At 41.4% G+C, this 23,264-nt stretch overlaps 1 protein-coding gene, 1 long non-coding RNA gene and 1 pseudogene across 4 annotated transcripts; all 3 read right to left on the bottom strand.

The window, feature by feature from the left end:
• Window positions 1–1,363: 1,363 nt before the first annotated feature.
• gcnt4a (glucosaminyl (N-acetyl) transferase 4a) lies at window positions 1,364–13,946 on the bottom strand. Of its 3 annotated transcripts, XM_088994998.1 has the most exons (3): window positions 13,411–13,946; window positions 3,368–3,420; window positions 1,368–2,872 (listed from the first exon to the last, which is right to left on the bottom strand). In XM_088994998.1, exon 3 carries the CDS (start codon window positions 2,869–2,871, stop codon window positions 1,582–1,584), a length of 1,290 nt encoding a protein of 429 aa, XP_088851124.1. In that variant the 5' UTR covers window position 2,872; window positions 3,368–3,420; window positions 13,411–13,946; the 3' UTR covers window positions 1,368–1,581. The 3 variants fall into 3 exon arrangements, 2 of the variants coding, with proteins under 2 accessions (XP_088851125.1, XP_088851124.1); XM_088994999.1 differs by lacking the exon at window positions 3,368–3,420 and having other exon boundaries at window positions 1,364–2,872; XR_016114767.1 differs by lacking the exons at window positions 1,368–2,872; window positions 3,368–3,420 and adding an exon at window positions 7,331–7,753.
• On the bottom strand, window positions 11,097–12,499 carry LOC148899616 (uncharacterized; annotated as a pseudogene).
• An 807-nt stretch (window positions 13,947–14,753) lies between the features above and the next one.
• Window positions 14,754–20,477, bottom strand: LOC148899614 (uncharacterized). The gene is made up of 3 exons (XR_016114870.1): window positions 20,358–20,477; window positions 15,334–15,451; window positions 14,754–15,093 (listed from the first exon to the last, which is right to left on the bottom strand). It is a non-coding gene; the product is annotated as an uncharacterized LOC148899614 (long non-coding RNA).
• Window positions 20,478–23,264: the final 2,787 nt, after the last annotated feature.

Below are 23,264 nucleotides of genomic sequence, written 5' to 3'. Positions count from 1 at the left end.
TGGTCGCCAATCTGATCGGGACGACCAGCACCTGTGCAGGTGCAGGCGGGGCCGACAGCGCCCCCCGTTGGTCGCCAACCAGATGATGACACCTGAATGTTCAGCGCGAGTCTTAAAACGTAAAATATAGCTATATGCGGTGGAATCTTATTAAAATACGCCCAGTAGAAGTCATGTGAAGCCATTTTACAAATTATGCACACAACTTGTCCGGAGACGTCGGTTGTCCTTTAAAACGTAAAATATAGCTATATGAGGTGGAATCTTTGTAAAAAATGTTCAGTAAAAGTCATTTGAAGCCATTTTACAAATTATGGACACAACTTGTCCGGAGACGTCGGTTGTCCTTTATGGCTTCTATGAGCCTAACGTGCATGTGTTAGAATGTGGGAGAAAGGCTTTCTCCCACACCGACAACCCACAGAAACATGGGAACATGTAAACTTACAGCCCAGAATCCTAACCCTAAAAACAGAACTGCATGGTTTTGTTGTTGAATGTGCCTCTTTCACCGTGCAGCCATTAGCCATGTTTTGGTTAAAATCGTCACGTCTGTTTACGAATCCCTGAAAAATGAGGATAACTCGGTTTCAGAAGCAAATAGCGTACATTTTGATAACTTTCACTTGCTGTTGTGTGTGAAGATTGTCTAAGTACAGATTTGATAATTATGCTGAGTAGCAGCATAATGGAGTGGAGGAACTCTTCAAGTAACATACAAAAACATAAAAATAACTGCATTTTCGGATTAATTATCTAGTTTGTTGTCTTTTTTTTTACTCAAATGCAAAATATATTTGTTTTGCATATCTTACCTTCACATATATATATTTTTTCAAAACGTTGACATTTTTGTATGTGATCCTTACAAAAAAGTTTGTGGACATTGCAGTGAAATTTTCATTGCAGAGAAAATCAACGATAATCCAAAATTGAAAAACTGCATATAAAATCTTTGCAAACTCTTCAATATGGCAATTATTTTTTTCTCATTCAGATATCACAATTTGAGGGTATCATCCTGATGATCCTGTGACTGTAAAGTGTCCTTGAGATTTTTGAAAGGCGCTTAGAAATAAAATTTATTATTATTGTTATTACTATTATTATCAGAGTCAGAATCATCTTTATTGCCAAGTATGTAGAACACACAAGGAATTTGTTTCCGGTCGAACACGCTGCACTAGTATCATCATAAAAAATTGCAAAGAGGCACTATACAGTTCAATTTCGGCTACTGTTCAAAGAGTTAATGGCTTGGGGGAAGAAGCTGTTTAAATGTCTGCTGGATTTGGTGCGCATGGATCGGTAGCGCCTGCCTGAGGGGAGTAGCTTATTATTATTATTATTATTATTATTATTATTATTATTATTATTATTATTATTATATGCTCCAATTGCATCTTTTTTATTGCCTAAAGATGTGCAGACATTTTCAATCGAATATTTTCATTTTTGCAATAATTTCTGACAAGACATGACAATGACAAGTATCGGTTTATTTTATAATTACATATGTTAGAAAATCTCAACGTCCTCTTTCCGCCATGCCCTGAAGTTCAGTGCAATTTGTTTTTTATTTTATTTTTTTTCTGCCTCGTAGTGCTGCAGTTCCATCAGCTTCTCCTCCAAACAACTGATCACGACAGGGTCCACTTTTGGGTCAAATTTGTTTGCAAACCAGTGACCATTACTGAGGAGCCAACGGAGTTCTGCAGCTCCAAAGATACAAACACTTCTCAAATGCGTACCCGTGCAGGGTGGATATAAACGTCCTTCAAAGTAATCCCATTTAACAAGTCGTGTCTTACTCTGTAATTCTGTAATGTCTGGTTCTGACCTGGGAATGTGCCCTGGTACTCCTGGCATCCTGACAAGGGTTGCCCAGAAGTGTTCATCTGGTGAGTAAGTGTCTGCTGACCATGCCAGAAAGTCAGTCACCATTTTGTTGCTGCTTATGTACTCGACAAATTGGCGCGACAGGACAAAATATGCACTCCCAACGAACACCATGATATCATGCGGAGGAACATCTTTGGCGATTGTGGTTTTAATGGGACGATTGTGGTCCTCATGCGGCACAATCACATGATGAAAGCTGAAGCGTTGCTTTTTGAGTTTAGAGGGGCGACGCGACTCAAGCATGTTACCGCCCTGCAACTGCCTGAGCTCCCTCACTAGCTCATTGTTGGACTTGAGAGGAAAGTCTTGGCCACAGAGATTGATCACATATTTCCACTTGACATATGACCTCAGCAGGTCAGAGAGGCAGTTGAGATCGGCGTGGAGCCTGCTGACATGGGCATATATAACCGACTCCAGTTTTGAAGCAATGAACACATTAGGCACACAACAGGCAAGGTTCTCCATGGCCTTAATAAATGCCGGAGAAGACTTTTTGTCATAGTGAATGCAGTAAATGTTCTGTGGTGCATAGATGGCACGAAGAAGACGCTCCACCATAGGTGCATTCTTATGTACCACCAAAGAGTAAGCCAGCGGAAAGTTGTGCTCCAGCTCAGAAGTAAGAACGGCATTATAGCCTCTGGTTTTCATAAAAGCTGGACAGTCTGAGGTCAGACTCACGGTACTATCATCATCATCAACGGGAACAAGACTTTGTTTAATCTCAAGAGCTTTGCCGATTTCCACTGGGTCAAGCTCGTAGATAGCAGTGCAGTTGACATCATACGTGTGGCTGTGAATTCCAGATAGCCTGCCGGTAAATCTGTGCGATTCAATGTAGATGCTCTCCCCCATTGTGACTTTGAGGTAGACCAGCTTCAGGAAACACATTGCCACCAGAGTCACAAGAAAGAGGCAGCACATGTGTCTCAATCTACATCTGGAGGAGCCACATTTTACTTTCATTCTAGAAAAAGTAAAAAAAACACACACACAAAGATAAGCGTTTGAAAATGTTGACCTTTCAAGTGCCTATTTGAGTAAACGCCATACAATACATTAAAGGCTAATTCAATATTTCATTATTTGTGAAAGTTTGTATGTACATGTAACCGTACGTCGATATATACAATATAATGGCATTATCCAAACTGCTTATTCTCACAAGAATTGTGGGTGTGCTGAGGCCAGTAGTCGGGTACAACCATACACACTTATAGTCACACCTGGGGACAATTTAGAGTGCACAATTAACCTCTGATGCATGTTTTTGTAATGTGGGAGGAAACCCATGTACCCAGTGAAAACCCATGCAGGCACGAGGACAACATGCAAATTCCAAACAGGAAAGCCAGAGCCCGGATTCCAACAAACCGCGATCTCTGCATTCTCAGGCAGATGCGCACGCACGCACACACACACGCATATCCAGTACACACACTCTCCAAAAGAATAGACTAACCTTGCTCTTTCAAGATGTCTTGGTGAGTGCTGTCCAATTCCTCACTCCGTTACCTTGAATGACACATCAGATTTCTCTAATGACAGCGAAAATAGCAACCTCTTGATAAAACTGGAATGATTTAAAATATGAAATCAAAAATAGAAGTGCTATTCTCTGGGTAGGTCTGATTTACTCGTCTGAGATTTAATTGAAATGGAGAATTCAGCCACTTTCTCACCAATGGAGGCGACAGTTAAAAAATAAGGTTGGCAAGATTCTCACTTTAATCTCAGAATTCTGATTTTAAAGTGAGAATTCACATTTTGAAGTCAGAATTTTGAGATTGGAATCAGGATTCTGAGAATAACAATAGTAATAACAAGATATTTAATTTAAAGGACAACCGACGTCACTTTTTTGTTTCTCAACTGACATCAGAAAAACTTTTTATAGCATCGAAAATACCCAAAACAGGCAGTATGATATTTTTATTCAAACGCAAAACACCAATAAAAATGACTTAAAGTGTCCAAAATCTGCAAAAAATTGAGCTGCGAATTGGGCATTTTCAGGAAGTCTCACCCCCAGTTTGTGACGTCACGCCAAGACGTCTCGCATTGCTGGAGAATCAAAACAATGGCTTCAGATTCGTAGAATATGCTTTCTTGTTACACATCCAGTTATGAATATGATTCAAATAGTTCTGAAGAGGAAAGCATACATGTTTGCAATCGATTAAAGAATTTATTCCGTGCCATTATGAGGCAACATTGAGGGGAAATGTCTCATTGAAAAAGAGGCACAAAATGGCGACCTCCTGTGGCCACCTCCTTTTCCACAGTCAAAAGTCAAAGTCAGCGTTATTGTCAAATGTGAATTTCTCCACTGTGAGACTAAAAAAGGCAAGAGTCCGCAAGAGTGGCTGCCTTTCCAGCAGCTCATGTATTTCGTTTTTCTACTTTCATTCCTTTCATCACTTTGCTGCTGTGAAATGTAAATTTCTCCACTGTGAGACTAATAAAGGCATATCCAATCGAATCCAATCCAATCAAAATATGCTAATATGCATGACATACAGCACAGATGAAATTACTGTCCTCTCGGACCCAGCATGCAAGGCACTTATAATGACTTTAACAAACATGAAAACGCCAATTTGCCGGGAGAGGGGAGCCGCTGCGTGTTCACGCGCCGCCATCTTGGCAAAAACAAAAATAACAAATATGACAACGCAAAGACACAGAGTCATTCATTCTTCTGGACTTGCTGTACCCTCTTTGTGATGACATGAAGCAGTTCTAGTTGAAAGCATCCATGTCAGCAGTGGATCAGGGACGTCATGGTGGAATTTGCACGTCTACTACAAGCTAAATGTTGAAAGCAAACACGAAGCTGTAGCTTCCATTGACGAAAAGACATTGTCTCACATCTCCTGTCCCACATTAATCCGCTTCAATTCCAAGCCGCGACAGTTCCACACAGGCATCGGCGCTCTGCGCTGACGCTCCTTTCTTCTTATCGTGGGCTCCTCAAGCAATGCATCCATCCAACCACAGACTGTCCAACAGCACTGACCTGTCCGCTGAACAAAGCGGGGCTGTGAAGATGCTGCCCATTACAGGCGCAAAAAAGCACAATGGCCCCAGAGCTGTCCAGCGATGGTAGTCAAATGGCTCCGACATTCCTCCCATTCAAAAACAGTACTGGCATATCCATGCTGCCGAAAAGGCGCAACCGCTCAACAGTCTTCTCCTTGATGATTGTCGTGGCCAAACATACTGAAAAACAATCCATATCCGTTCCACACGACGCACAACATAAAGTGACAAAAGAAAACACAATAACAAGACAAAAACAACAACAAAAAGCAAGGCTCATGAGAGCACTTGCTGACGGCTGCCTACTCAGGCGCCATCTTGGAAAATAAAAACACAGGCTGATAAATGCTTGTATAGAGCTTGGACGCCGTCATCTGGCGGCTTTTGGGTGCAACACAAGGTCCCCAGACCAAACAAATACAGCAAAATACATTAACGTGATGGAAGGACCGCTACAATGCGTCTTGTTTTCGGTCAGGGGGGTTCCTTTCGTGACGTCACGTACGGACTCGTCACCAACTCAAAAACAAGACTTCCTGAATATTCGGCGTGAGTCTTAAAACGTGAAATATAGCTATATGCGGTGGAATCTTATTAAAATACGCTCAATAGAAGTCATTTGAAGCCATTTTAGAAATGATGGACACAACTTGTCCGGAGACGTCAGTTGTGCTTTAAAAGTGCCTTTCAAAACTAAGTCAGAACTGTGAGATAAAACTCAGAATCCTGCCAACTTTTTTTTCTTTAATCCTCTTGTGTAAAAATGGCAGGGGGTTGTGATGTGTGACACAAACAAGGAACAAGACACACCTTTCATTCATTTTGGTGTTCAGTTCTTTCGAACAAAGTTTACACTTAACCTTTTAAAATATCAGCAAGTCGAAGACATTAAAACGAAGGATACGCCGTGTTGTCACAGCAGTTTACAATATACCAGTGACGTGCAGTCAGTGGAGGCAGGTGAGGCAGTGCCTCACCTGTCATCATGGAAAGCTGTCATGGAAATATCAAATGAAAAAATAAATTAAACAGATGTATTTAGTGATTTGTACTTTAATGTTCTTGTCCATTTAACTTCACCGTTTTAGCATTTTTTTTCAAAATCGCTGAATTTTCACATTTACCGTTCAAATACTAAGTAGAGACGAGCGGTGACGTCATTGATGATGTCAGTGCCTCACCAGCCATGAACCTCATCGCACGTCACTGCAATATACTGTATATAAGCACTGGTTATTGTAATTTATACCTGTTTTGGAGAGATCTGCTCAAAATGATCCCAGACAGGGGATGTTCTCTTCTTTTTTGTTGTGAACGGTCGATAAAAGTTATGAAAAGTAATGAAAGAAGGAGGAAAACAAAATACAGGAGCTGCTGGAAAAGCAGCCACTCTCAGGGCAACGTCTTGAAGTCAAAAGAACAAAATAACAAATACGATATGACATACAGTAAAGTCTCGTTATATCGATATTCAAGGGAGTCCGAAAAAATATCGATATAACCGGGACTATCGATATATCCGACCCTGTTTGCATGTAATTTTCTCCGTGCGTGCATAGAAATAGTATCGATATAACCGGGACTATCGATATATCCGATATCGATATAACGAGACTTTACTGTAATATGACAACACAAATACAATATGTCAGCACATAGACAGACAAATCATAATGTACCCTCTTTATTACATGAAGCAGTTCGAGATGAAAGAGGAGATGACATAGAAACCCCGCCTCGCGTGGCATTGGGCGTAACCATGTGCGTTCCAAGGCTTTTGGCATGGCCACAAGTGAAATTGACACACTCCCTGAACCGCGCTTCGCAAATTGTTTCACCTGTTTACTCTGCACATGCCTTGGAGCCTCGACACAGCAAGGCACATCGATAAATAATACGGCAAAGCTGTTGAAACAACCATCCAATGGTTATGCAGAACTTCTTAGACCTTTTTATATAAAAAAGAACCAGAACTTTACAGAACTATGACTGTAATCTAACACCAATGCAAGTGATTTCTATACAAACCATTAAACAGCAAAAATGCCAAGTTTGTTTCAAAAAAATATATTGATGACAGTGAACAATATACTATATATAACCCAAGCAATGTAGTGCTGATGCAACCCACAATGGCTGATTCACAGTTACTCGGTCTTCTGCCCTGACCAAATGGTTGGTGTGTAAGAAGCACAGATGACGGCTGAAGAAACCTTTTCATCCATGTCGAAGAAGGCGGACTTGGCAAGTGACAAATTACTCTGGTCATCCAGCATCACATACATTTTCTTCTTCTGTTCAGGGTATCCTTTGGAATACACATTGACCAAGCATATTTTGGGTGACTTTCCATGCAAGCCTTCTCCACAAACTTCAGTGCAGCTGGATGTACTTACAGTGGAGTTCTCAGCCTGCTCCCCGCCATCACCCTTGGAAGTCACAGCCTCCTTTGCCATCCAGGGAGCTGGACCATCATGGAGAGCTGAGAGGTGACGATCACTGTCACACTCTGAACAGCGAACTGCAGTCTTACAGTCTTTGGCTCTATGGTTTGTGGACATATAGCATTTGAAACAAATGAAATGCTTTTTAAGGAAGTTCTTCCTCTCGTCTAGGGTCTTCATTCTGAAACCCCGACACTTCCTGAGAGAGTGTGGCTTGTTGTGAATGGGACAATGTCTTTCCGGGTCTATGGGAGGCTTGTCACCGCTTGAAAAGTTGGAGGCTTCAACCTCAGTTTTATTAGCAGAAATGGGAGTCCTGACCTTCCACTGGCTGGTGGGAGGTTTCTCATCTTTATAGGGACCTGTGTTGGAGCCGGGGAGGGTAAAACTGGGATCAGTCTTCATTTCTGTGTAACTGTTGACAAAGTTAACGAAAAAAGAGAATGGTGGATAAAGGACAAGGTTCTCTCTCTTGTATTGGGTACCCTGAGTAACCCATGTTTCCTGGAGGTTGTATGGAAGTTTCTCAACAATTGAATTGATGCCACGAGATGAGTCCAGGAAACTGAGGCCAGGTAGGTAACCTTCATTCTTTGCAGCTTCCACCTCTAGAAGATCTGCAAGCTCCTGAAGACGTCGGCTATCTTTGAGAGAGATTATAGGCACATTGTCAAGACGTTTGAATAGTGAAGCTTCAATAACTTCGGGAGAACCATAACTCTTTTCCGATCGTTGCCATAGTCTGTCGAGTCCAGCCGCTGAATCGTTTACGTGCACTGCCCTGATCCGCTGGGCATGGTGAAGTGACTCCCCATCAAGCCACCTGGTAAGTAAGTCTAGCTCCTCACTGGGTTTGAGACTCAAGCCGTCTATGGCATTGCAAAAGGTAGATCGGCATGACATATAGTTCTCAGGCTGATTGTCAAACACCTTGAACCTTGCTGTGAGAAGGTCACGACGAGCGAGAAAGGCAGCAAGGTCACAAACATCTGTAAACCTCGGTGTAAGCCTGTCCCTGACTTTACGTGGAGAGCTTGCATGTTCATACAATCTACGACGGTTACCTGTGTATACAAGGAGGACAGGCAGTCATCAGGTGTCTCAACCTGAACCGCACAATTTAAGAGCTGTGGCATCAGAATTCCACGCCCAGGCACAAACTACGGAACCAGAGGATGGGCAGCAGCTAGAGGAAGCGTTTCCACTGGTCGTACCAGCATCATTACCAAAACCAACACCAGCTGACAGCCTGCCTGCTGAGGGAAGCCCGGAACAACTTGTAATGGATGATAATGAGGGTGATGCAGGAGCGCCGGCGGAGTTGGTGGAATCGGACACCGCGTCACAAAGTGGAATGGAATCGCTGCCACGAAGGTCTACTCGTACTCTAAGACCCAGAGAGATATTTACATATGAACACTTGGGTCATCCATCATACCAGGCTTGGAGACCTGGGGTAAATGTGTTGTATACTTGCATGCCTTACCCCACGACTCATTATCTAGTGCAACCTGAACACTATTGCTACTCTACCCCGACGGTATGGACTTGAATGTAGTTGCAGTATAATGTGATTGACACCACCCTACGGAGACCAGACAGATGACTGTGCTTCTACTGGTACTTGACTACTTGTTGGTATAGTCGAGATGTCGGGGGACATCTTTTAAAACAGGGGAGAGTGTAGGGGGTTAGAAACGATCTCTGTTATTGTATGTTAGTCGATGAGACTACCAAGTCAGGAGAGGGCGCTACGCGCCTGTGAGTGGAACAGAGGAAGGCGATGTAGGCTCAGCTCACGCATGCGCAGTTGTCATAAATGCCGTTGTATGAAGCTGATTAACACGGTTGTCTCGTGTCGTCTTTCCTCGTCGTTCACAGGTATTCAAAATAAGTGTTAGACATTCTCAAGATGTTAAAGTAATTGGGGACTTATTGGGCGATGCTAGATATGAAACCTTGTTTTGTGGCTTTGATGAATATTTTGTGGCTTTGATGAATTTGGATTTTTGGATGTCAATTGTAGTTCCCAGTACAACACACACGAGCGGGCAGACGTGCATAAGCATGTGCGAATGTGGAGGATATATACAATGTATAGATGTTGAATGTATAGATCTACACATGAATGTATTCTGATATTGAAATTGATGTTTTGATGAGTAAGTGGTCATAAATGCCGTTGTGTGAAGCTGATTAACACGGTTGTCTCGTGTCGTCTTTCCTTGTCGTTCACAGTGCTACCTGCCTGTGACGCGTTTGAACCGATCAGGTACCCCCTAGGCCTGAGGCCGGTTACACTTGCTGCATTGTTGCCCTGTGGTGAGTGTGATCTGAAGGCATCAACATTGGCATGAGGGAAGACTGGCCGTCGTGTGGCCTGGGGTTGCTCAGAACGCTGGGTTGTACGAGATGCTCCAGGCTGCAACACGCTCGGGCTATTATGAGAAATGTCCTATCATGGCGCTGTGGAGCGTATACTGATTTCCCTTTGTGATCACCTTTATCGTCATTTTGGGGGCTAAAGTGTGCGTCAATGTAGTCATCAACGTGTTGTTTTGATACAGCCGGTGATAGAGCAGGTCCAATAGCCAAGTCAGCGCAACCACTTTCACTTTCTGCTGCTGCTTCAAATACCTTTGCTGCAGCCAGTGCAGCTTCAGCTTCACTCTCTTCTTTAAGAGCATTCAACGTTGCATCAATGCGGGCTCGTTCAACTTCCATGTCAATTCTAAGTTAAGCATATTCAGCTCTTTTGCGGGCGGCCTCCACCTTTGCCCGTGCTGCTGCAGCATCCAGGCTTGAATTTGACTTGCAAGAGCGCTGACTAGCACTTGATGATTCACACACTGACCTGACTTCCAGTTTAAACATTTATTTGGGCTCTGACATATTGATTTTGAAGGAGAGTAATATGTATCCAATCCACAGTTATGCTTTCGACGTATAGGTAATCTTTTTACTCTTCTGCCCTGACCAAATGGTTGGTGTGTAGACAGCGAGCTTAACAATCTTCCAATAAAAACATGAAGATGAGAATCCACCGTTTAATATTTTTATGGAAGTCTTTCTTGTAAAACTGCATACAAACAGAAAAAGAATACAAATGTTGTACAGCATCCAATTATGCATATAAAATAACATGAATGAAACAGGCCTATTCTCTAGTCTAGCACATTCAATGATCCTATGGAAAACATGTGAAATGCTTAACTGGCGAAATATCGATGTAGGATTATAGATAACTTGCACAACAAACAATAAAATGTATAATCGTGTAAATGTATTTACAGATTGTGCCTGAACAAGTCGATAGAAAGAGGATGGACATGGATGTAATCACAACTCTCCACTCTCCACGATTTCAAAATGGCTACTCCACAACGTTTTTGAGTGGTTTAAACTATTCCACCACTAGGGGCACTGTACTGCATTGTAACGTAATTACTGGGGGCAGCACACTCGGTATGAAAAAGCTAAACAATGTCCATCACCCGGATACTCTATAGCAGGGGTTTCAAACTCAATTTACCCGGGGGCCGCTGGAGGTAGAGTCTGGGTGAGGCTGGGCCACATCATGATTTCCATAAGAAAAGCATAGATTAAACATTCCAATGTTCTCAAAATCGTTATGTTTAACACACAAAAAAATAATTAAATGAATACATTTTAAAATGAATAACAAATAAATTAACCAGTAGTAAATAAATAAAATAATTATAATGATCATAAGGCAGATACTGACTGAGAAAACCACAGGAAAACTAATTCTTTTAATAAAGCTTCAAATGTCAGTATTAATAGTTCTTTAACCTTTAGCTTTCTTAACATAAATAAAATATTGGACATGAACTGTCCTAAACATGGCTTCTCTTGCCTACTTGTTCAGCTCCACATACAAGTTTCATTCGTATCAATCATGCGGGCCGCACTAACATTAATCTTTCATATCAAGGCGGGCCGCAAAATATTCTTTCGGGGGCCGCAGTTCGCCCGCGGGCCGCGAGTTCGAGACCACTGGAAATTTGGGAAATTATCATAGCTGTCAGCAATATGCAGAACCTTTCCACATGTGCAAGTCAGAGCACAACTTGTTCAGTGCTTCTACACTGACGAGGACACAGTGGAGAATAACCACACTGAAGCAGTCAATCACAAACATGGGCTTTTGGATCAGCTCTTTGTGTGCTATTTATTGCAGTCTTGTGGGAAAGGTTTCAGCAGAGTCTTTTTCTGTCAAGAACTTCCACAAGATCATCTAGGTCCACTTGTGAAAAGCCCTTCATTGCTGCTCACAAACTGCATAAAATGGCTTTTAGATCACTTGTAGACACATTTGAAAAGCATCTTGAGGAAAGGAAACATAAGTTTGTTTGGGAAATAGCAACAATCTTGGTAACCGTTCACAAGGATTCTCCCAACTGCTTTCCACTTTTCTGCTGGAAAATCATCCTGAATAAATATAACTTTAATTGTTTTACCAAGGGTGCATAGGTCATAGAATTCTTGCCCAAAGCTTGTGAGAACATCTCTCAATACTCCAGATCTAATGCTTCTGTATTATCTGGGAGTGTGACTTTCACATCGAGTGATTTGTTCAAAATATAATTTTCAGAAAATTATATGATCATATCATTCAACGTGTCAGTGTAGTGAACAGTTATTGTCATCACATTTTGTGGATCAGGTGGACACACATATATCAGTGTGATGTCTGCATCTTCTTCTGTGTTGTATGCAGGACCAAAAGTAATTTCTGAACCAACAGAAATGTTGAATGCCATGTAGATTTCACTTGAATCAACAGAGACCTCTTCAATTTCAGAGTTGTAGTCACTGGCATTGTGTGACAAAACCAAGACTCCTTTGGAGACTGTGCTGTCATCATTGTGGCCATCTTTTGGCCTTGTTGCAACAGCTTCGTGTTTGCTTTCAATATTTAGCTTGTTGCAGCCGTGCACATTTCACTATGATGTCCCTGATCCACTGGTGAAAAGGATGCTTTCATCCTCGAGCACCTCGACAACATTCCTCGGGCACTTCGACAACACAGTAACCTACGCAAGGATCCTGTTTGTGGACTTCAGCTTTGCGTTCGACACCATCATCCCGGAACTCCTCACCCCCAAACTTCTCCAGCTCCGTGTATCCCCTACTATCTGCCAGTGATATTCAGTTTCCTGGCAGGACGGACACAACCAGTGAGACTGGGAAAAATATAATCATCAACACGCACCACTACCACTGGAGCCCCACAGGGATGCGTCCTCTCTCCACTGCTCATCTCCCTCTACACAAACAACTGCACCTCAACGCACCCAGCTGTCAAATTCATAACATTCTCAGATGACACCACGGTCATCGGTATTCATCAAGGACAGCGATGAGACTGCATACCGACAACAAGCGGCACAGCTGGAGCTATGTTGCCCGCCGACACAACCTAGAGCTGAACACGCTCAAGACGGTAGAAATGATAATGGACTTCAGGAAACGTCCATCACCACAACTGCCCCTCACACTACTTCCTGGGAATCACAGTCTTCCATGACATGAAGTGGGAGGTCAACACCAACTCCATCCTGAGAAAGGCCCAACAGAGGATGTACTTCCTGAGGCTGCTAAAGACATTTGTACATAGCAGCCATCGAATCAATCCTGTATTCTTCCTCCACGGTTTGGTTCGGGGCCGCCACACAAGTTGACAAAATCTGACTTCAAAGGACAGTTAGGACAGCATAAAATATTTATTATAATTAAATATTCTTTAATACGCTCAGTGGCATTACAATATGTAAGAAAGAAGAAGAATGTTATTTTGCTGTGGTTGTACTTTGTAATCACGATGATGCTTGATCTTGTGTTTGTAGAATGCTTTATTACAGCTGCAATTGTGAAAGCGCTATGTTGAGTTGAGTACTTTCACATGGGATGAACATGTCACATGGTAAGTCTCAGTGGCACACAAACATAGTACAATTTGAAAAAATACTGAACAAAGTGAGTCTTGTTCTGTTACCTTGAATGAGGTCTGTTGGTGTTACAGCACATTGGGAGGCGAACCAGCAGGAAAAAGTTCTCCATGTGTGAAGAAAGTTTTGACATAAAAAGGGTGAGTGTGTATCCTGTCTGCTACGTCTGAAGGTCCATCGTAGACTGGAGTCTGTTTTGCGCAAAGTGACGGAAGGTAGGAGGGGAAGAGCCTCAGGATCAGCCCGCCTACTGGCTCCCACAACCACAGAACTTTGTCCAACACTATTACTTTACATTCACTATGCTCTTACTACCTCAGTTGGCGAGCACCCAAGAGCTCTCACCGCACAGAAACTGGGTTGGGTCATATGTGTTGGTGAATTTGCATTGCATTTGTTTTTTGTTTCTGCTGCTATTTTTAGATGACAGGTATTTAAAATGATTGAACCCCCTAAAGTAACCCTGAAACCTGACTTCTATGATGCTTCCTAACATGTTTACCCAAATTTCCAATTCTGAGCACGTTATATATAAGAGAGTAATTGTACATTTTCTTATAACCAAAACCCCTATTGCAGTAACTTAAACTATAGATGAATAAAAGACTATTATTGACTTCATGATGTGGTTTCTCAATCATAACGCCCCTCTATGGAAACTGGAAACATTAATGTCGGCGGTGACAAATATGAGTTTGAGACCTTACATTTTCTTCAGATGTGCCTATGTATTATTTAGACAAGAGGTCCCCAACCCCCGGGCCACGGACCGGTACCGGTCCGTGGGTCATTTGGTACCGGGCCGCGCAGAAAGAATAAATATTTTACATAATTTCCGTTTTATTTATTATCTGAATCCGAACTATGTTTTATTTTGAAAAATGAAAAATTACCAGATTACATCCGTCTATGGCTTACTCTTGACGCATGTCAAAACGCTTGTCTAGGACAAGCGTTATGCCATAACGCTCTATGGCATAGAGCGTTAAAGGGGCAGAGATGATGTTACATATGTTGTTGTTGGCGCGATGTTACCAGGACTCTGCGAATAAAGTTGTATAAAAATACACAATGGATTCACATTTATTATTATATTTAAAAGAAAGGAAAAAACAGTTTCCTTGCCTGTCGTATCATTTTATTTAGTTGTATTTATCCGCCGGTCCGTGAAAATATTGTCTGACATTAAACCGGTCCGTGGCACAAAAAAGGTTGGGGACCACTGATTTAGACAACCAATCCAAATGACCATCATAGATGCTACTGTTGACAAAGCATTAAGTTTACCAGTGTGGGAGAATCAATGAAGAACACATACCAACCATTCAGTTATGTTTAGTATTTATAATATCCATATGATTTCAGTGGATTATTCTTATTCTTTATTTTTATAGCGTATTTCACTCCATGAAAGAATACAAATAAACTGACAACACACAAACCCTCAAACTAATAACACATTTGATAATAGATACATTAAACAGAAACAATGTCAAACAGTGGCATAAATTAATATCAACATTTTAGAAAACTAACTAAAAATCATTCCGATTACATGAGACACCTCAAACTCTAACTTGGGAGACTGTGGAGAAGTTACCATTCTAATCGTGCGTCACCCTGCAAGAGGCTTTGCCAGTAGTGGTCAAGTATAGCATTTGGTATCAGTTCTTCATCAGCAACCAAATGAACTGCCTTAATGTTCATGATATGAGTCAGGCTGCTCGTCACTGCAAGACAAAAGATATCCACAAACACCGATTTACAAGAAGAGACAATTATAATGCCATTACTGGAAAAGTTCAAAGAACTTCCAGTAGGGAGAGAGGTACTGAAATACCCACTTCTATGTTTGTGAAATATTTGACAGTTTGATCTCATTATTTTGAGGTTCTCATAAGGAAGTGGCAAAAACAGGAAGCGACTGGAGCAATCAGAATTAAACATGTCAGCAGAGTGGGACAACAGACCTGTGGTCAGTGTTTCCTGAGAAGAACGAATGCTGTAATGATGCATCGACTTTTCAGAGCGTCTGGATTCAGGTCTCTTATCGAGAGGGTAAGAGAAATTATTTTCTGAGAACATCACCTGGTAAACGAGAGGAATAAATCAGAAAAACACATATATACACCACAACGTTTTGTTTGTTTTAAACAACAAAACAAACTGAAAGACTCATAAATAGGACATGTTTTACTACTTACTTTTAAACTAAAATGCAGATCAAATGACATTTAGCAACACTGAGAACCAGGCAGACATTACAAAGCCCTCTTCAGTACTTCTATTGTCCCTAATGAGTTTTTCTGTGTGCGTGTGTGTGCGTGCGTGTGCGCGTGCGTGTGCGTGTGTGTGTGTGTGTGTGTGTGTGTGTGTGTGTGTGTGTGTGTGTGTGTGTGTGTGTGTGGTGTGCATGCAACTTTTAGGTAGGGAACAGAGGAGACCTTTAACTTTGGTTAAGCATGTGCTTGACAACTTGACAGACTTGTCATCACTGTTTGTTGTGCCGGCATGGTGGAGGTAGTGCCTTGGTAGAACCCCCCCCTCCCTCCACACACACACACACGCACACGCACGCACACACACACACACACACACACACACACACACACACACACACACACACACAGGTTTTTTCCCCCCCAAAATTGCAGGGCAGCGCCTTCCAGCTAATTTTTATTGGCGCTCCCACCCAGATCAATTATATTGCTCAACACCACGTTAAGCTCCACCTGTGCTGAGTGAGTGATTGATGTCTCTCTGCATCAGCTTTGTATTTTAACTACAGTTGCATCAATGCACCACTATGAAGGTGCAATGCCAACAGCAGTGCAAAGGGAAGACAAGAAGCACTGGCTGATATTCGTTCACCAAGCTGCAGTACCCCTCCATGTCGCGCGCACATCCACGTCAAGTGCTGTCTCAAAACACGCCACAAAGAGGGTACAGCAAATCCTAAAGAATGAATGACTCTCTGTGTCTTTGTGTTGTCATATTTGTTATTTTTGTTTTTTTTTTCCCCACGATGGCGGCGCGTGAACATACAGTGGGTCCCCTCTCCTGGCAAATTGGCATTTTCGTGTTTATTATGTTTGTTAAAGTCATTATAAGTGACTTGCACGCTGGGTCTGAGAGGACAGTAATTTCATCTGAGCTGTATGTCATGCATATTAGCATATTTAACAATAAAGCTGACTTTGACAAACTCAGGATGCACAATAAATATCGGAATCATGACATCTTGTCAATAAATCTAAAAACATTACTAAAAAAACAAAGGACGGTCATGGGAATGATGAAACCCAACAAAGACTCAAGTAAAAGTCAAAGTCAGTCAGCTTTATTGTCAAATATGCTAATACTCAGCTATCAAGAAATGACTATCAGAATCAGAAAATCTTTATTCGTCCCAGAATGGGGACATTTGCAGTCCACAGCAGACATTTGAAAGGGGGTGTGTTGGGGGGGGTGAAAGGATAGAAACAAGATATTCTAAGCATAGCAAAATAAAAATGTGTTGACTGTATACTATAAATGTGCAAAACCGTTTCATAAAAAAAACTACATAGTGCAAGTATCAAGAAAGGCATATTGATATATGTAGCTGTATTGCATCAACCCATATTTACAAGTGTCCAGTTGTTTTTTTTTTCTTTTTTTTTCGCATGCGATCATAGAGAATTGAGAAGACTAGTGCTAGATTTGCCATTTTGGATGCTTAGTCAACAACTTATTCTTGAGCATCCTTGACTTTGGTGAACTACAAAACATATACAGTATCCTCAAAAACAGAAGAAGGGGAAATAAGGAGGCCAGGTGACATTAGCCCTGTCAGCTTTGCAAGCTCATGTCAAATCTTACACTGCAGTGTTGACAAAAACAGAGTTTTTTTTGCAGTCTAGTAAAATGTAATCTAACATTGTCTTGGACATATTGAGAACTGATTGCAAAGTTATTATCCAGGATAAACTGCAGCCAGAGCTCTGGAGACAAATGTAGCTTTCTTTTGCTGCCTGCCTGTCAATCTGTTTTTGCACACAGGCAAAGTGCCACACATCCTGAGGAATGAAACACACAACTGTGAAATGGGAGGTTTGCAATAGGTGCAGGAAAATGGACAAACGAGATAAATGAGGCAATGCCGTCCTGAAAGTCACAACCGTATACGGTGGTCCAGACAACATCAAGGGACATTGATGGAGGACAGTTACGGTACAAATAAAAAAACTGAAAACTTCGAGCAGTGATGTTTTTATTCTGTGTTGTCAAACTATTTGAGATTCCACAAAAGGCAATGAACAATTGCAGGCTACATGTAAAAAAATTTTCTGCAAATCATGTGTAATGTCTACCTTGCAGTGTGCAAATGCTATACTGTAAAGGCCAAATCACCGCTTGCACTACTTCTGTATACTATTCCATCAGTGACATGGGACGGCAAAAGGAACATTGAACAGTACAACCAGTAAATTGCCACTAAAATGGTACCGCCCGAGCTGAAAAAAATACACGCCTAGAGCTCCGTAAACACCTAAATCGGTATTGTGTTTTGCTTCGTCCTTGTCTTACTTTGTAGATAGAAAACATTTCACTTGGTGCCATGAATACTGTTTGCTCTCCTTTGGGCTGCTTAACATTTACTATGTTTCAATAATTGGAAATTCCATCTATCCATTTTGAACACTGCTTATCATGATGATGGTCGCGGAAGAAGAGGAATAGCTGAAGCCGATCCCATCTGATTGAGAACAAGAGGCAGATTAGCCCCTGAGCCCGTCGCCAGTCAGTCACAATGCACTTACAAACACTAACAATAATATATTCCCACATTCACACCGACACTGAATGCAAACTGATCCCACACTGCTAAGACAAATCAGCCAGTTGTCGCACTGCACCAAGGGTGTCAAACTATTTATTTATTTTTTGCTGTGGCCCGCATTGTATTTACCGTTTCCTCTCGGGGCTGTTATAAATTTGGGGAAGCCATTAGGATGTTTAATCCCGTCCACATATTACATGTAGAGCGCACAACAAATTAATGAATACGTCGTTTTCAAATTTGAAGTAAAAAGTCATGACTGTTATTGTGGTTTCCATGGGACAATTTGAAATTTTGGTTCCAACTTTAGCAAGCATCATGGAATTTCATAAGTTTGATTTGCTTTCATGGGCTGAATAAGTGATGTGGGGGGGGGGGGGCAACATTGGCCTTGACTTTGACACCAGTGCACTACACCATCAGCGACCTGATGAAAAAAAGCCCATTTGTTTGATATTAGGATGGTGACAATTGGAAGTATGGCAACCTGTGATAAATTATTTCACTTGGCTTTGTATCTAGCGGGGGAAAAGTACTTGGTGGATTGAGTAATTCCGCTGTATCTGAATTGATGAGTCAATAAAAAATATTATAGTTAAACAACTTAGTTTCACTAATATTCATAAATGAAATTTTAATGTGTGGTGTCTTTGAGCAAGAAGAACAGAGAGCACCACAAACACTCCTCAAAATGATCCTAAAAAATCCATTTGCTCCCTGGCGTATGATTTTCTTGCTCCTATTATTGCATCATCACAGTCTGAGACTTCTGCATTTGAGCCTGGGGTTTTGGTGTCAGGTGCTCATTGGGATTCCCCGCTGCCCACAACCATGAAGTCAGGCAGGAATTCTGGAGTGGTTAAGTCTACCCGTGGCCGTCGGCCCACAGGTAATGCTCCATGCCCCATGATACAATGTCCCCTATGATGAGTGAGGCACCTCATTGGCGCCACTCATTAGGGTCCCGTCCTCAACTGCCACCTGGCCCTGTAATCTCATACAAGAGTCTACAGTTCTACTGGAGCTCGTTCCTCACATCCTCTGTTTCCAACAACCACCGTCAGAGTTGAGCACAGCGTCATAAGACATATTAATTATTCCGATACCATCAACCGCTGTTATCCCCCCAGCAAAGGTTATGGACAATGGTGAACATCCTGCCTGGTATTTTTTATTCTCTTCCATCATCCATAACCCGGTTCATTGTCCACATAGGGACAATCAAGTGTGTCAACAGTTGGAGCAAACAAAAAGAGATTACATGCCGACTTTGGTTTGCCAAGAACTTGGAGAGAGTCTGTCTGGATAAGCATCCCTTTACCAAGGTTATCCCATGGCGTCAAGCGCTTCAGTTCTATTTTAAATGCATGGTTATTAAGTAATGTCAACCTTTTCTTGATTCATCCTTCTTCTTACTGGGCAGATGGTGTTATGAGCTGTAATCATCCACCATGACGTCATCAATTTCATTCCCAGTTGACTCTTCTTTACAAAGTACTCAGTGTGTGCCCTTCTACTTCAACCCTCAACTATGGCAATAATAATCTCACTATGCCAATTCTACCAGCACTTTCCCCTTCACTAGCTCTGCAAAGAGCCAACCCCTCTCCCCTATCGCTACCACCCCCATTGAACAGTTTCTTCATTCAAACCGTCACAGACAAACACATCCATCCCGCACGCACAACCAAAGCATTTTAAATGGTGACAATCAGGTACATGTCAGCACTTTGCATTCCTGCGACAATGACCGCATGTCCAGCACAGACATTACTTTAGCCGACTCTTTAAAACAAAGCTTTTATCATTAATCATAAACAATCTGGAAAGTATTCTTTTATCAGAGATATGGCTTGGCACAGATGCTCAAGTTGCTCTCACCTTTCCAAACAAAACGTTCAAGGGTATATTTGGTGTACAGGTGCTGTGACAAGCCATTGGACCTTCACAAGTACACATTTGGAACTTTTTTGGATCATCTAGAGTACAATAGGGTGTTTGAATAACTTCTAAAAATCTGTAAAATTCATAAATTACAGTAACCTTACCACAAGGGACTTTTTTATATTATTAATGCAAAAGGGGCTTAATTGTAAAGTTGGTGCTAAGGACAAGTACTCCAGAAATTTCTGAATATCACAGTGAAGGAGAAATATGATTTGTCTCTATCACCTGATAATGTCCAAACGTTCCAACATCATGTTGGAGGTTGAAACCATCATGGTTTGAAGCACTGACATTGGCCCCAGCATTGTATGGTTCACTCACCACTTCCAAATTAAGAGCTGTACAGCCTGAAAAGAAATACGTTGAAAACAGATTGCAGTTGAATTACAGGTAGTAAAAAAAAAAACAAAGGTATCAGAAATATTAACTATTAATACTTAAATGAGCACTATTATCTTCAATGTTCACATTAATCCCATTTTCAATTAGGCCTTTGACAGAAGCCAAATTTCCTCTCCTGCATGCTCTGTATTAAGTTGACTCATGTTTAAAAACATTTTCTGTGAAAATGCCAACATTTTGAATAATATCAATTCAAGTGGGCAGCACAGTGATAACTGATGAGCACGTCTGCTTCGGAGTGCAGAGGTCGAGGGTTCGATTCTGGCCCCAACATTCCTTTGTGGAGTCTGAGTGTTCAGCCCATGCCTGCGTGGGTTTACTGCGGCTTCTCTGAAATTCTGAGCATTCAAGAGTATTAATGTGTTAAAATATTGGTTCTCAAGCACCGTATTTCCATCCATGCAATATCTGATCTGCCCTTCCTCACAAGGGGCGCGAGGCGTGCTGGAGCCTATCCCAGTTGTCTTCAGGCTGTAGGCGGGGTACACCTTGAACTGGTTGCCATTTGTGCTTATTATTACACCTAGAGACAATTTTGAGTGTTTAATCAACATACCATGCAAGTTTTTGAATGTGGAGGAAACCGGTATACCGGAGAAATGCAAGCATGGGAGAAAAACATGCCACCTCTACACACAAGGACGGAACCGAGAATCGAATCCAGGATCTCTGCAGTTTGAGGTGTCAACCGTGTCGCTTCTTCGTATTCTCAACACTTTTAAGGAGTTAAGATTGCAGATGAAATAAGGACAGACTAATCGTACAGGTTTCTGAAAAAAACATTTTTGACATATGAGGAAACATGGATTTTCTCCCCAACAGCAATGATATATATGTGATGTGTGCATAAACAGTATGTGTGTGCTATAAACTGGCATCTCACATACACACGATTGTTCATCTCTTACCACTGTCTGTTTCACACTCTGACAAGTTTTTGTACTCCGTCCATGAAGGAGTCCTTTGTGGACTTAGGTCCATCCTATTATCTTGCTCCTTCGTGATGGTTTCGAAAGGTAAATGATGTTTTTCCAAGCTTGCCATCATCCTTCTGCTTTGGATGGGCTCAATACCATGTAATAGGCTTATAGAGTCATCATCAGAAGTCTCATGTTCCTGATCGCAGATGTCACCTGTTTCCCTTTAAAAGAAAAATTGAAAATGTAACACTTTTATGAAACAGTGCTTGTATTTATACGGTACATTTTCAGTATCTGCTCTAACCAATTTTTATAAGCCATTGTTAGAATTGGTTATATACACATGCTAAAAACATCCCATGTTATTTCATTTCTACTTGTTCTTATCAATTAGTAAGTCCATATATGTATGTAGTTTAGTTTTCTGTATATATTAATTAGTAAACATGCACTCAGCTTATACTTAGTATAGAAATCTAGCTATCATGTTTCAGCTTTGATCCTCTCCTCTTTCATCTGGAACTGCTGTATGTAACAAAGAGGGTACAGAAAGTGCTTAAGAATGAATGTCTCTCTGTGTCTTTGTGTTGTCATGTTATTTGTTATTTAGTTTTTTTTGTTGTTCTTTTGACTTCAAGACGGCGCCGCGAGAGTGGCTGCCTTTCCAGCAGCTCCTATGTTTTGCTTTGCTACTTTCATTCCACCACAAAGAAAGGAAAGAAAGGAAACAGCTAGGCCAAGGGACAGAGAGGCTAGGTGGCTAGGAGGCTAGGCCCTAGCTTCTCCCCTGGAGAACATCCTCTTGCTGCCTGATAATAAATATTCCTTTTTTTGTATATCACCTTGCTTCCTGCTGATTTAATATCGAGACTATACAAATGGAGAGCTGAACCAGGAAGAACAACAGTTAATGCAACACCCAAACTGTGTTTATGGTTGGCTGATTATATATATATATATATATATATATATATATATATATATATATATATATATATATATATATATATATATACAGTGATACCTCAGCTTACGAATGCTTTAGACAACGAACGTTTCGCCTTACGAACGTTAAATTGGCGATAATATGATTTTGGCATACAAACTATTTTTCGGGAAACACACACAGCGCCAAAATGAGTGATGCGTTGTTCGCGAACAAGCCGGTTCTTGGAGCTCCTGAAATGGCAACTGTTTTTTCCCCTCTATTCCCCTCCCCCAGTCTTCAGTTAAAGCCTCACGTGATTGGTCAAGATCCGTGGTAGAGTAGGGAGGGGACACTAGCAGCAGGACACACGCAGCAGTGAGTGGGGGTAGTGGTTACAGAAACACACACACACGAAAGGAAGACGACAGAGCTTCAAACAAAAAAAAACTAAAGTGAAAAAAAAACGTGAAATTGTGAGAAAATGGATAGAAAACAGTAAACTTTGATAGTTCAAAGGCAGAGTGTAGACTGCAAGGTTAAAATATCCCATCAATCAGGCTCCACAAACAACCCGCGCAAGCCATCTATCTGTACAATTTGAAGAGAAAATGCAAGCAAGGGAACCAGCTATTAATGAAGTTCTAGTGTGTCTGCCTGCATCTGTTGCTGTTGCAATATCACAACTTGTAAGATGTACAACCCAGAGCTCCTTGAGACACTTTATGCAAAAAGGTATCCATTCCAATAAAACTGCTAAAATTATTTTGACACGGACCGCATTTTCGTACAGAGAGAAATGCGGGTGGGGTCCGGAAAAGTCCTAAAGTATCGGTTTTTAGATTTCAGAGGGTAACATGAGTTAGAATTTTACAATATATATCA

This window comes from Hippocampus bargibanti, linkage group LG04 (assembly GCF_051943395.1).
Source record: "Hippocampus bargibanti isolate YZ-2025 linkage group LG04, ASM5194339v1, whole genome shotgun sequence".
In the NCBI taxonomy this organism is placed as follows: Eukaryota; Metazoa; Chordata; class Actinopteri; order Syngnathiformes; family Syngnathidae; genus Hippocampus; species Hippocampus bargibanti.
This window is presented reverse-complemented; position numbering and strand designations above follow the sequence as displayed.

Excerpts from the sequence above, each read along its gene's own strand:
- gcnt4a (XM_088994999.1), bottom strand. The coding sequence starts at position 13,496 with ATGTCAAAACTTTCTTCACACATGGAGAACTTTTTCCTGCTGGTTCGC. Across the intron at positions 2,873-13,410 it reads ACCAACAGACCTCATTCAAG|AATGAAAGTAAAATGTGGCT; the intron begins GTAACAGAACAA and ends TACTTTTTCTAG.